This window comes from Oncorhynchus gorbuscha, linkage group LG24, assembly GCF_021184085.1.
Source record: "Oncorhynchus gorbuscha isolate QuinsamMale2020 ecotype Even-year linkage group LG24, OgorEven_v1.0, whole genome shotgun sequence".
Classification (NCBI taxonomy): domain Eukaryota; kingdom Metazoa; phylum Chordata; class Actinopteri; order Salmoniformes; family Salmonidae; genus Oncorhynchus; species Oncorhynchus gorbuscha.
This window is the reverse complement of record NC_060196.1, coordinates 64,813,569-64,827,648: the sequence shown is the minus strand read 5'-3', so window position 1 is coordinate 64,827,648 and position 14,080 is coordinate 64,813,569. Positions and strand designations below refer to the sequence as shown.

At 41.2% G+C, this 14,080-nt stretch overlaps 1 protein-coding gene across 1 annotated transcript in view; it reads left to right on the top strand.

The window, feature by feature from the left end:
* Positions 1 to 14,080, top strand: part of LOC124012293 (transmembrane protein 64-like) — a 30,085-nt gene that overhangs the window by 9,506 nt on the left and 6,499 nt on the right. Inside the window, exon 2 of the mRNA XM_046325756.1 lies at positions 12,221 to 12,410. Within this exon, the coding sequence (XP_046181712.1) occupies positions 12,221 to 12,410 (190 nt within the window). The remainder of the gene's footprint in view (positions 1 to 12,220; positions 12,411 to 14,080) is intronic.

Here is a 14,080-nt window from a genome sequence, read left to right as displayed (position 1 = left end):
GCTATATAGATGGGTTAGCTGACTATATAAATGATGTGATAACTTGGCTATATAGATGGGTTAGCTGACTGTAAATGATGTGATAACTTGGCTATATAGATGGGTTAGCTGACTGTAAATGATGTGATAACTTGGCTATATAGATGGGTTAGCTGACTGTAAATGATAACGTGGCTATATAGATGGGTTAGCTGACTGTAAATGATGTGATAACGTGGCTATATAGATGGGTTAGCTGACTATAAATGATGTGATAACTTGGCTATATAGGTGGGTTAGCTGACTATAAATGATGTGATAACTTGGCTATATAGATGGGTTAGCTGACTATAAATTATGTGATAACGTGGCTATATAGATGGGTTAGCTGACTATAAATGATGTGATAACTTGGCTATATAGATGGGTTAGCTGACTGTCAGATAAATGATGTGATAACGTGGCTATATAGATGGGTTAGCTGACTATAAATGATGTGATAACTTGGCTATATAGATGGGTTAGCTGACTATAAATGATGTGATAACTTGGCTATATAGATGGGTTAGCTGACTGTCAGATAAATGATGTGATAACGTGGCTATATAGATGGGTTAGCTGACTATAAATGATGTGATAACTTGGCTATATAGATGGGTTAGCTGACTATAAATGATGTGATAACTTGGCTATATAGATGGGTTAGCTGACTATAAATGATGTGATAACTTGGCTATATAGATGGGTTAGCTGACTATAAATGATGTGATAACTTGGCTATATAGATGGGTTAGCTGACTGTCAGATAAATGATGTGATAACGTGGCTATATAGATGGGTTAGCTGACTATAAATGATGTGATAACTTGGCTATATAGATGGGTTAGCTGCCTGTAAATGATGTGATAACGTGGCTATATAGATGGGTTAGCTGACTATAAATGATGTGATAACGTGGCTATATAGATGGGTTAGCTGACTATAAATGATGTGATAACTTGGCTATATTGATGGGTTAGCTGACTGTAAATGATGTGATAACTTGGCTATATAGATGGGTTAGCTGACTGTAAATGATGTGATAACGTGGCTATATAGATGGGTTAGCTGACTATAAATGATGTGATAACTTGGCTATATAGATGGGTTAGCTGACTGTAAATGATGTGATAACTTGGCTATATAGATGGGTTAGCTGACTATAAATGATGTGATAACGTGGCTATATAGATGGGTTAGCTGACTATAAATGATGTGATAACTTGGCTATATAGATGGGTTAGCTGACTGTAAATGATGTGATAACTTGGCTATATAGATGGGTTAGCTGACTGTAAATGATGTGATAACTTGGCTATATAGATGGGTTAGCTGACTGTAAATGATAACGTGGCTATATAGATGGGTTAGCTGACTGTAAATGATGTGATAACGTGGCTATATAGATGGGTTAGCTGACTATAAATGATGTGATAACTTGGCTATATAGATGGGTTAGCTGACTATAAATGATGTGATAACTTGGCTATATAGATGGGTTAGCTGACTATAAATTATGTGATAACGTGGCTATATAGATGGGTTAGCTGACTGTAAATGATGTGATAACTTGGCTATATAGATGGGTTAGCTGACTATAAATGATGTGATAACGTGGCTATATAGATGGGTTAGCTGACTATAAATGATGTGATAACTTGGCTATATAGATGGGTTAGCTGACTATAAATGATGTGATAACTTGGCTATATAGATGGGTTAGCTGACTGTCAGATAAATGATGTGATAACGTGGCTATATAGATGGGTTAGCTGACTATAAATGATGTGATAACTTGGCTATATAGATGGGTTAGCTGACTATAAATGATGTGATAACTTGGCTATATAGATGGGTTAGCTGACTATAAATGATGTGATAACTTGGCTATATAGATGGGTTAGCTGACTATAAATGATGTGATAACTTGGCTATATAGATGGGTTAGCTGACTGTCAGATAAATGATGTGATAACGTGGCTATATAGATGGGTTAGCTGACTATAAATGATGTGATAACTTGGCTATATAGATGGGTTAGCTGACTATAAATGATGTGATAACTTGGCTATATAGATGGGTTAGCTGACTATAAATGATGTGATAACTTGGCTATATAGATGGGTTAGCTGACTGTAAATGATGTGATAACTTGGCTATATAGATGGGTTAGCTGACTGTAAATGATGTGATAACTTGGCTATATAGATGGATTAGCTGACTATAAATGATAACGTGGCTATATAGATGGATTAGCTGACTGTCATATATAGATATACAATGGGGCAAAAAAGTATTTATTCAGCCACTTAATTGTGCAAGTTCTCCCACTTAAAAAGATGAGAGGCCTGTAATTTTCATCATAGGTACACTTCAACTATGACAGACAAAATGAGAGAACAAATCCAGAAAATCACATTGTAGGATTTTTAATGAATTTATTTGCAAATTATGGTGGAAAATAAGTATTTGGTCAATAACAAAAGTTTATCTCAATACATTGTTATATACCCTTTGTTGTGTATGTGATGAGTTAAAATAATTAGTGCAAAAAGATCAATGCAGGTAGTCCGCTATTGGTTAACTATTTATCTCACTATTTAGCAGTCGTATGGCCTGGTGATAGAAGCTGTTTATCTCACTATTTAGCAGTCGTATGGCCTGGTGTTAGAAGCTGTTTAACTCACTATTTAGCAGTCGTATGGCCTGGTGTTAGAAGCTGTTTATCTCACTATTTAGCAGTCGTATGGCCTGGTGTTGGAAGCTGTTTATCTCACTATTTAGCAGTCGTATGGCCTGGTGTTAGAAGCTGTTTAACTCACTATTTAGCAGTCGTATGGCCTGGTGATAGAAGCTGTTTATCTCACTATTTAGCAGTCGTATGGCCTGGTGATAGAAGCTGTTTATCTCACTATTTAGCAGTCGTATGGCCTGGTGATAGAAGCTGTTTATCTCACTATTTAGCAGTCGTATGGCCTGGTGATAGAAGCTGTTTATCTCACTATTTAGCAGTCGTATGGCCTGGTGATAGAAGCTGTTTATCTCACTATTTAGCAGTCGTATGGCCTGGTGTTAGAAGCTGTTCAAGGTCCTTTTGGTTACAGACTGTTGGTTACAGACTGTTGGTTACAGACTGTTGGTTACAGACTGTTGGTTAGAGGTTACAGACTGTTGGTTACAGACTGTTGTTATAGACTGTTGTTATAGACTATTGGTTACAGACTGTTGGTTATAGACTGTTGGTTACAGACGGTTGGTTACAGACTGTTGGTTACAGACTGTTGGTTACAGACTGTTGGTTACAGACTGTTGGTTACAGACTGTTGGTTACAGGTTACAGACTGTTGGTTACAGACTGTTGTTATAGACTGTTGTTATAGACTATTGGTTACAGACTGTTGGTTACAGACTGTTGGTTAGAGGTTACATACTGTTGGTTACAGACTGTTGATTACAGACTGTTGGTTATAGACTGTTGGTTATAGACTGTTGGTTACAGACTGTTGGTTAGAGGTTACATACTGTTGGTTACAGACTGTTGATTACAGACTGTTGGTTATAGACTGTTGGTTATAGACTGTTGGTTACAGACTGTTGGTTAGAGGTTACAGACTGTTGGTTACAGACTGTTGGTTATAGACTGTTGGTTACAGACTGTTGGTTACAGACTGTTGGTTACAGACTGTTGGTTACAGACTGTTGGTTACAGACGGTTGGTTACAGACTGTTGTTATAGACTGTTGTTTACAGACTATTGGTTACAGGTTATAGACTGTTGGTTACAGGTTACAGACTGTTGGTTACAGACTGTTGGTTACAGACGGTTGGTTACAGACGGTTGGTTACAGACGGTTGGTTACAGACGGTTGGTTACAGACTGTTTGTTACAGACTGTTGGTTACAGGTTATAGACTGTTGGTTACAGACTATTGGTTACAGGTTATAGACTGTTGGTTACAGACTATTGGTTACAGGTTATAGACTGTTGGTTACAGGTTACAGACTGTTGGTTACAGACTGTTGGTTACAGACTGTTGGTTACAGACGGTTGGTTACAGACGGTTGGTTACAGACTGTTTGTTACAGACTGTTGGTTACAGACTATTGGTTACAGGTTACAGACGGTTGGTTACAGACTGTTGGTTAGAGGTTACAGACTGTTGGTTACAGACTGTTGGTTACAGACTGTTGGTTACAGACTGTTGGTTACAGACTGTTGGTTACAGACTGTTGGTTACAGATTGTTGGTTACAGACGGTTGGTTACAGACTGTTGTTATAGACTGTTGTTTACAGACTATTGGTTACAGGTTATAGACTGTTGGTTACAGACTGTTGGTTACAGACTGTTGGTTACAGACGGTTGGTTACAGACGGTTGGTTACAGACTGTTTGTTACAGACTGTTGGTTACAGACTATTGGTTACAGGTTATAGACTGTTGGTTACAGACTATTGGTTACAGGTTATAGACTGTTGGTTACAGGTTACAGACTGTTGGTTAGACTGTTGGTTACAGACGGTTGGTTACAGACGGTTGGTTACAGACGGTTGGTTACAGACTGTTTGTTACAGACTGTTGGTTACAGACTATTGGTTACAGGTTACAGACGGTTGGTTACAGACTGTTTGTTACAGACTGTTGGTTATAGACTGTTGGTTACAGGTTACAGACTGTTGGTTACAGACTGTTGGTTACAGACAGTTGGTTACAGACAGTTGGTTACAGACTGTTGGTTACAGGTTATAGACTGTTGGTTACAGGTTACAGACTGTTGGTTACAGACGGTTGGTTACAGGTTACAGACGGTTGGTTAAAGACTGTTGGTTACAGACTGTTTGTTACAGACAAGGTGCATCAGCCCAGCTTGCTGTGTGAAAAGAGAGAACAGTTCATGACTTGGGAGGCTGGAGTCTTTGACAATTTTTAAGGCTTTCCTCTGACACCGCCTGGTATAGAGGTCCTGGATGGCAGGAAGCTTGGCCCCAGTGATGTACTGGGCCGTACGCACTACCTTCTGAAGTGCCTTGCGTTGTCATTGAATCATTGCTCTCTCAGGCACACCAGATGTTAGGTCTAGGATGGGTACATTGTTCTGATAGGCTGATCAGATATGATCTACTGAACGAGCCTATCAGGAATGGAGCTTACCCACTATAAATATTAACCACAAAACATGTCCCCTTTTTAAATCATACACATAATTTATGCAAATCTATCAGCATAGATAACAAGCTAGTTTGCTAGTTAGCTCACAAGACTACCGAACTAGCTAGCTCACAAGAGTACCGAACTAGCTAGCTCACAACAGTACCGAACTAGCTAGCTCACAAGAGTACCAAACTAGCTGGCTCACAAGACTAGCCAAGTTAGTTGAGTTGTTCCTTGCATACGATTGCATGTTGTCTTGGGGACGGAGCTGCTTGCTAGGCCAATAAAAGGTCAAATAGACATCGTTCAGGGCTTAAATACCTCACGAGTGCATTGTCATCACAGGGCTCCTTGATGAGGTGGGGATCATTCATCTCAACAAATTAATGGATGATGCATTTTATCTCGATCTCCACAAAACATATTTTTTCTCGACATAACGAGGGAATTATTATAATATTTTTACCACGTCGCTGCATTTCCCCTACGGACTCGGGAGAGGCGAAGGTCGAGAGCCGCTCCTCCGAAACACGACTCTGACAAGCCGCACTGCTTCTTGAGAATACTGCTCGCTTAACCTGGAAGCCAGAAGCACCAATGTGTCGGAGGAAACATCCCAGCAGGCTAAACCCTCCTCTAACCCGGACAACGCTGGGCCAATTGTGTCTTCCAGTCGCAGCCGACTGTGATGCAGCCTGGGATCAAACCCGGGTCAAGTAGTGATGCCTCAAGCACTGAGGTAGCAGAGAGCCTCCAGTAGATGGATCATACCTCCTGCCTTAGATCGCTGCGCCACTTGTTGTGACCTGAGGATTCATCCCAAACGGCACCCTATTCATTACATAGTGCACTAACATGGGAATAGGGTACCGTTTTTGGGATGCTGGCTGAGTGAGTCGTATAGGATTGCAGCTTCCAACCAGTCAGCAGCAGGTCCTACTTTTCAAAGTAGTGCACTATGTAGGAAAGAAGATGCCATTTGGGACAGGGACACTGTGATGTTGGATTTGGAAGTTCCCTGTCCAAAAGGTTATCGCGTCCCATGAGTAGGAGTGCTGATATAGGATCACCCCCCCCCCCATATAATCTTATGCACTGTAATCTAAAAGGTGTAACTTATTCCACTATCAGCAGTCTGAGTCTATTTAAATAAGGCCTCCATGGCTGGGAAGGAAGGGGGTGAATTCCATGCCAGCGTAGCACGGAAATCTTTTCGGTATCTCCAATTTCTTCTGGCAATTTTCACAGTAACTTCAGGATGCTTTGACTTTTTCTTTTACATTTGAGAGAATCATGATGAGTGGCCTTTTTTAGACCTAAAAATGCCTCCTGTAAGACCCTGTGGTCTGTGAACCGTACATGATGTACAAGACTACATCTTGTTGTTGTTGTTCTCCTTATAGTGTTGCTCGAACATATGGAGTGTCTAGATTGTGAAATATACTTCTTTTCACATTCATTTAGTCAACATTTAAAAAATATATATATTTCGATTTGTATTATTTTTAGGCATATTGCTCAAATATATACTCTTTTATATACCCCTCAAACATGTCCAACTCCCACAGTGGGCCTACATAGAAATTGACATTATAGGTCATTATCCAATCATAGCCCTCCTTTAGGATTGCACATTCAGCAAATCATAAAGCAGTGGGAGTTCCCTTTTTGAAACCATTTTCACATTCACTGTGTTCGTGGTGCTCCTAAAATGGATCGTACCTCCTGAATTAGCAGATGGATCATACCTCCTGAATTAGTAGAGAGCCTCCAGTAGATGGATCATACCTCCTGAATTAGTAGAGCCTCCAGGAGATGGATCATACCTCCTGAATTAGTAGAGAGCCTCCAGTAGATGGATCATACCTCCTGAATTAGCAGATGGATCATACCTCCTGAATTAGTAGAGAGCCTCCAGTAGATGGATCATACCTCCTGAATTAGCAGATGGATCATACCTCCTGAATTAGTAGAGAGCCTCCAGTAGATGGATCATACCTCCTGAATTAGTAGAGAGCCTCCAGTAGATGGATCATACCTCCTGAATTAGTAGAGAGCCTCCAGTAGATGGATCATACCTCCTGAATTAGTAGAGAGCCTCCAGTAGATGGAGCATACCTCCTGAATTAGTAGAGAGACTCCAGTAGATGGATCATACCTCCTGAATTAGCAGAGAGCCTCCAGTAGATGGATCATGCCTCCTGAATTAGCAGAGAGCCTCCAGTAGATGGATCATACCTCCTGAATTAGTAGAGAGCCTCCAGCAGATGGATCATACCTCCTGAATTAGCAGAGAGCCTCCAGTAGATGGATCATACCTCCTGAATTAGTAGAGAGCCTCCAGCAGATGGATCATACCTCCTGAATTAGTAGAGCCTCCAGGAGATGGATCATACCTCCTGAATTAGTAGAGAGCCTCCAGTAGATGGATCATACCTCCTGAATTAGCAGAGAGCCTCCAGTAGATGGATCACACCTCCTGAATTAGTAGAGAGCCTCCAGTAGATGGATCATACCTCCTGAATTAGCAGAGAGCCTCCAGTAGATGGATCATACCTCCTGAATTAGCAGAGAGCCTCCAGTAGATGGATCATACCTCCTGAATTAGTAGAACCTCCAGTAGATGGATCATACCTCCTGAATTAGTAGAGAGCCTCCAGTAGATGGATCATACCTCCTGAATTAGCAGAGAGCCTCCAGTAGATGGATCATGCCTCCTGAATTAGCAGAGAGCCTCCAGTAGATGGATCATACCTCCTGAATTAGTAGAACCTCCAGTAGATGGATCATACCTCCTGAATTAGCAGAGAGCCTCCAGTAGATGGATCATACCTCCTGAATTAGTAGAGAGCCTCCAGTAGATGGATCATACCTCCTGAATTAGCAGAGAGCCTCCAGTAGATGGATCATACACTAAGGAGTATATTGATAATTATGTTGAATAAATGAATGTGAGCACACTAAGGAGTATATTGGCAACAATGTTATCAATATCATGTACTGTACACAGATCATAGGGTCTTTCCAGGAGGCATGTATAAGCCTAAAATAACCACATTCATCATCATTTTCTCAATGATAATGGATGTCAAACATCCTTCCTCCCAATGAGGTTTACCAGAACAAATTGAGATACCAAAAAACGAATATGGTCTATGCATGGAATCGCCCTTGGGTGACGTTCTCTGTCTGTCCAAAGGTTACAATGTCCCTCCCAGGACAGGAGCCGAGACGGCTTTTTGACCCTCCACACTGTTGAACAGACAGACGCTTCCAAATCACACCATTGTACAAGTAGTGAATACTTGTAATAAAGAATAAACGTTGTTCCCCTTCGATGTTTGCTGATCTGATGGTTCTGGGTATAATCAGAATATAGTGGGAACGATTTCTTACCAGCAAACATTTTAATGTATTTTATTTCACCTTTATTTAACCAGGTATTTATATATATAACCCTAACCCTTTATTTAACCAGGTATTTATATATATAACCCTAACCCTTTATTTAACCAGGTATTTATATATATATAACCCTAACCCTTTATTTAACCAGGTATTTATATATATATAACCCTAACCCTTTATTTAACCAGGAAGGCCAAGTTGAGAACAAGTTCTCATTTACAGCTGCGACCTGGCCAAGATGAAGCAAAGCAGTGCGACACAAACAACAACAGAGTTACACATGGAATAAACAAACATACAGAAAAATGAATCTATATACAATGTGACCAAATGAGGTGAGATAAGAGAGGAAAGGCAATAAATAGGCTATGGTGGCGAAGTAATTACAATTTAGCAATTAAACACTGGAATGGTTGATTGAAGAGAACAGGTTTAGTATTGTCGGGAATCTGGAGAGTTGCTATCTTGTAGTAGACGCCTGCTGCTGGTTGGAACAATATAGACTAGTAGTTAGTCATTAATTCAATCCCAGACAATTTAACCGGTTTACATTAGTGATAGATTGGCTTACAACTGAGCCAATTGTAGTGTATAGTTGATTTAGGAAGGCCTATCCTTGAGACACTTCTGTTAGTATACTAAAGATCTATCCTATATATGTCATTAGGGCTGGGCCTACTAGGGCTGGGCCTACTAGGGCTGGGCCTACTAGGGCTGGGCCTACTGGGCTGGGCGTACTAGGGCTGGGCCTACTAGGGCTGGGCCTACTAGGGCTGGGCCTACTAGGGCTGGGCCTACTAGGGCTGGGCTTACTAGGGCTGGGCCTACTAGGGCTGGGCCTACTAGGGCTGGGCCTACTAGGGCTGGGCGACAGCCAAAATATCACTGCCACGTAGGGCTGCAGGATATGGCCAAAACAATCTAGGCCTCGTGTTTAACCAAGTGTTTAACCAAGTGTTTAACCAAGTGTTTAACCAAGTGTTTAACCAAGTGTTTAACCAAGTGTTTAACCAAGTGTTTAACCAAGTGTTTAACCAAGTGTTTAACCAAGTGTTGCAATTGTGATTTGACTTGGATTGTAGAGCAAAACACTTCGGTGAACTGCTCATTACATGCATAATCACATTTATAGTGGTGTTTTCCCTCTAATGGAACATTCGCCCTTATAGCCTACTGCCATGTAGCCTACTGCCTTATAGCCTACTGCCTTATAGCCTACTGCCATGTAGACTACTGCCATATAGCCTACTGCCATGTAGCCTACTGCCGTGTAGCCTACTGCCGTGTAGCCTACTGCCATATAGCCTACTGCCATATAGCCTACTGCCGTGTAGCCTACTGCCGTGTAGCCTACTGCCGTGTAGCCTACTGCCATGTAGCCTACTGCCATATAGCCTACTGCCATATAGCCTACTGCCGTGTAGCCTACTGCCGTGTAGCCTACTGCCGTGTAGCCTACTGCCATGTAGCCTACTGCCATATAGCCTACTGCCATGTAGCCTACTGCCGTATAGCCTACTGCCATGTAGCCTACTGCCATGTAGCCTACTGCCATGTAGCCTACTGCCATATAGCCTACTGCCATATAGCCTACTGCCATATAGGCTACTGCCATGTAGCCTACTGCCATGTAGCCTACTGCCATGTAGCCTACTGCCATGTAGCCTACTGCCATATAGCCTACTGCCATGTAGCCTACTGCCATATAGCCTACTACCATGTGCACATTTAAAGCTTTCTGCTTGGTTGCGTCAGTCATATTGTGTTTTTATGCTAGTGGTTGTATTAATTTGGGATCTATCGCATCCCACAACTGTCCCAGACTATGTTTTGAAATATTAATTTTGCGAAACAGAATAGAATTGGTTGACTTTTGTACTATGGGGGATAGTAGATTGTCATAGGCCAGTGTTTTTGCTGTTCGTTAGGCCTACTCATCTTGTTGGCTGACTAAAGTAAATGTGGACAGTTGTTCCAATATCTTCAGTATGCGCCTCGGAGTTGGATGTGTCTGTTTCCACTTGTAGCCTGTGAGAAAGACCCGTTCACGTGATGGGGCTCAGGGAGGAGGGTGCAACGGCCCCTGGCCACAAAAGGCATGGATTTTTTTTTTGTTTTTGGGGGGTGTAACACGCCAACACAAAGGGGATGTCACCGTATCAAGTGTTTGTCAAGTTGTGAATGAGAGACTGATGTAGTGTGTACAGCGTAAAAAAAATAAGCAGAGCTCATACCTTTTCAAGACACTTTTTTTCAAATCATCATTAGTCGTATCATGCAGCCTTACAATGTATGAAACATCAACCTTTGTTCAATTGTTTCTTTCATTCTATAAAATAATGCCACGGAATACTAAGCCAATCTTGTCTGCTAAATGAACTAGTGTAGCCCACAATCATTTGGCACAGCCAGATCAGGGCCTAACATAAGGACAACTAATGAACTAGTGTAGCCCACAGCCATTTGGCACAGCCACATCAGGACCTAACATGAGGACAGGGCCTAACATAAGGACAACTAAATGAACTAGTGTAGCCCATAGCCATTTGGCACAGCCAGATCAGGACCTAACATAAGGACAACTAAATGAACTAGTGTAGCCCACAGCCATTTGGCACAGCCACATCAGGACCTAACATGAGGACAGGGCCTAACATAAGGACAGGGCATAACATAAGGACAGGGCCTAACATAAGGACAGGACCTAACATAAGGACAGGACCTAACATAAAGACAGGACCTAACATAAAGACAGGACCTAACATAAGGACAGGACCTAACATGAGGACAGGACCTAACATAAGGACAGGACCTAACATAAGGACAGGACCTAACATTTGATTTGATTTGATTTGACAGGGCCTAACATAAGGACAGGGCCTAACATAAGGACAGGACCTAACATAAGGACAGGGCCTAACATAAGGACAGGGCCTAACATAAAGACAACTCAGAGTATTCTGTTCTTCTGAAATAGACTACATTTTCTTCATATCATGTTTCTTTAGACCTGTCTAAAATAAATAATGGATTTATTGTGAAGGTGTAGACTGCTAAATGTGTTTTATGTTAATTAACGGTCAATTACCGTGAGACCAACAGTTATTTGCTTGACAATCACCGGCTGACTAAATCTTGTGACCTCCACAGCCCTACTACCCCTCACCACCAATATCTGCTAGGCTAGGGAACAGTAAGCATAATACCTGCAGTCTGTCTGTACCAAGGTCATTTCATCAGTCCTGGGATGTTCCAGGCCAAGGAGACTGAAACACCATTCTATAGAGTAATGTAGTGATACGAAACAAGAGACTGAGCTAGGTGGAACCGTAAGCTTCAATAATCCACGGCAGCCTGACGCTTTAAACTTGTTAACTTTTTCCTTTTTTTTAGATTAGTTAAGAGAAACGTGACACCACTGAGGGGTTATAGCTATTCACTAATCTGTAAGAGAGAAACCTCGGACATAAAGGTTGAAAAACACAGACGCCTTCGCTGTATCTTTCACCTTTTTAATATCGGAGGTTAATTGTTTCCTCTACAGACTAGCGTCTTGTCCAAGTGGTGTACTTCGCCATGAAGCTGGCTACAGAAACAGGAAGTTGGCCGGGACAAGACTAACTTTGAAACACTCTTCCTTTCAGATCACAGACGTGTCGTTGTCAAACTACCTGGTGGCGTCGTCAGTCGGCCTGCTGCCCACACAGCTCCTAAACTCCTACCTGGGCACCACGCTGCGCACCATGGAGGACGTCATCGCAGAACAGAGCATCAGTGGATACCTGGTCTTCAGTCTACAGGTGAGTCAGTGGATACCTGGTCTTCAGTCTACAGGTGAACCAGCAGCAGGGGTCAGCAGTTACCTTGTCTACAGGTGAACCAGCAGCAGGGGTCTGTCCCCTGTCCTAAAACTGTATGGTTCTAAAACTGTATGGTCTAAAACTGTATGGTTCTAAAACTGTATGGTCTAAAACTGTATGGTTCTAAAACTGTATGGTTCTAAAACTGTATGGTCTAAAACTGTATGGGTCTAAAACTGTGTGGTTCTAAAACTGTATGGTTCTAAAACTGTGTGGTCCTAAAACTGTATGGTTCTAAAACTGTGTGGTTCTAAAACTGTATGGTCTAAAACTGTATGGTTCTAAAACTGTGTGGTTCTAAAACTGTGTGGTTCTAAAACTGTATGGTCCTCATCCACTATAGTCCTAACACTGTATGTTTCTAAAACTGTATGGTCCTAAAACTGTATGGTTCTAAAACTGTGTGGTCCTAAAACTGTATGGTTCTAAAACTGTGTGGTTCTAAAACTGTATGGTTCTAAAACTGTATGGTCCTCATCCACTATGGTCCTAACACTGTATGGTTCTAAAACTGTATGGTTCTAAAACTGTATGTATCTCATCCACTATGGTTCTAAAACTGTATGGTTCTAAAACTGTATGGTTCTAAAACTGTATGGTCCTCATCCACTATGGTCCTCATCCACTATGGTTCTAAAACTGTATGGTTCTATAACTGTATGGTCCTAAAACTGTATGATTCTAAAACTATGTGGTTCTAAAACGGTATGGTTCTAAAACTGTGTGGTTCTAAAACTGTATGGTTCTAAAACTGTATGGTCCTCATCCACTATGGTCCTAAAACTGTATGGTTCTAAAACTGTATGGTTCTAAAACTGTATGGTCCTCATCCACTATGGTTCTAAAACTGTATGGTTCTAAAACTGTATGGTCCTCATCCACTATGTTCCTCATCCACTATGGTTCTAAAACTGTATGGTTCTATAACCCAATGGTTCTAAAACTGTGTGGTCCTAAAACTGTATGGTTATAAAACTGTATGGTTCTATAACTGTATGGTTCTAAAACTGTGTGGTCCTAAAACTGTGTGGTTCTAAAACTGTATGGTCCTCATCCACTATGGTCCTCATCCACTATGGTTCTAAAACTGTATGGTTCTAAAACTGTATGGTCCTCATCCACTATGGTCCTCATCCACTATGGTTCTAAAACTGTATGGTTCTATAACTGTATGGTTCTAAAACTGTATGGTCCTCATCCACTGTGTTCCTCATCCACTATGGTTCTAAAACTGTATGGTTCTAAAACTGTATGGTCCTCATCCACTATGGTCCTCATCCACTATGGTTCTAAAACTGTATGATTCTATAACTGTATGGTCCTAAAACTGTATGGTTCTAAAACGGTATGGTTCTAAAACGGTATGGTTCTAAAACGGTATGGTTCTAAAACGGTATGGTCCTAAAACTGTATGGTTCTAAAACTGTGTGGTCCTAACACTGTATGGTTCTAAAACTGTATGGTTCTAAAACGGTATGGTTCTAAAACGGTATGGTTCTAAAACGGTATGTTTCTCTAACTGTATGGTTCTAAAACGGTATGGTTCTAAAACAGTATGGTTCTAAAACGGTATGGTTCTAAAACGGTATGGTTCTAAAACGGTATGGTCCTAAAACTGTATGGTTCTAAAACGGTATGGTTCTA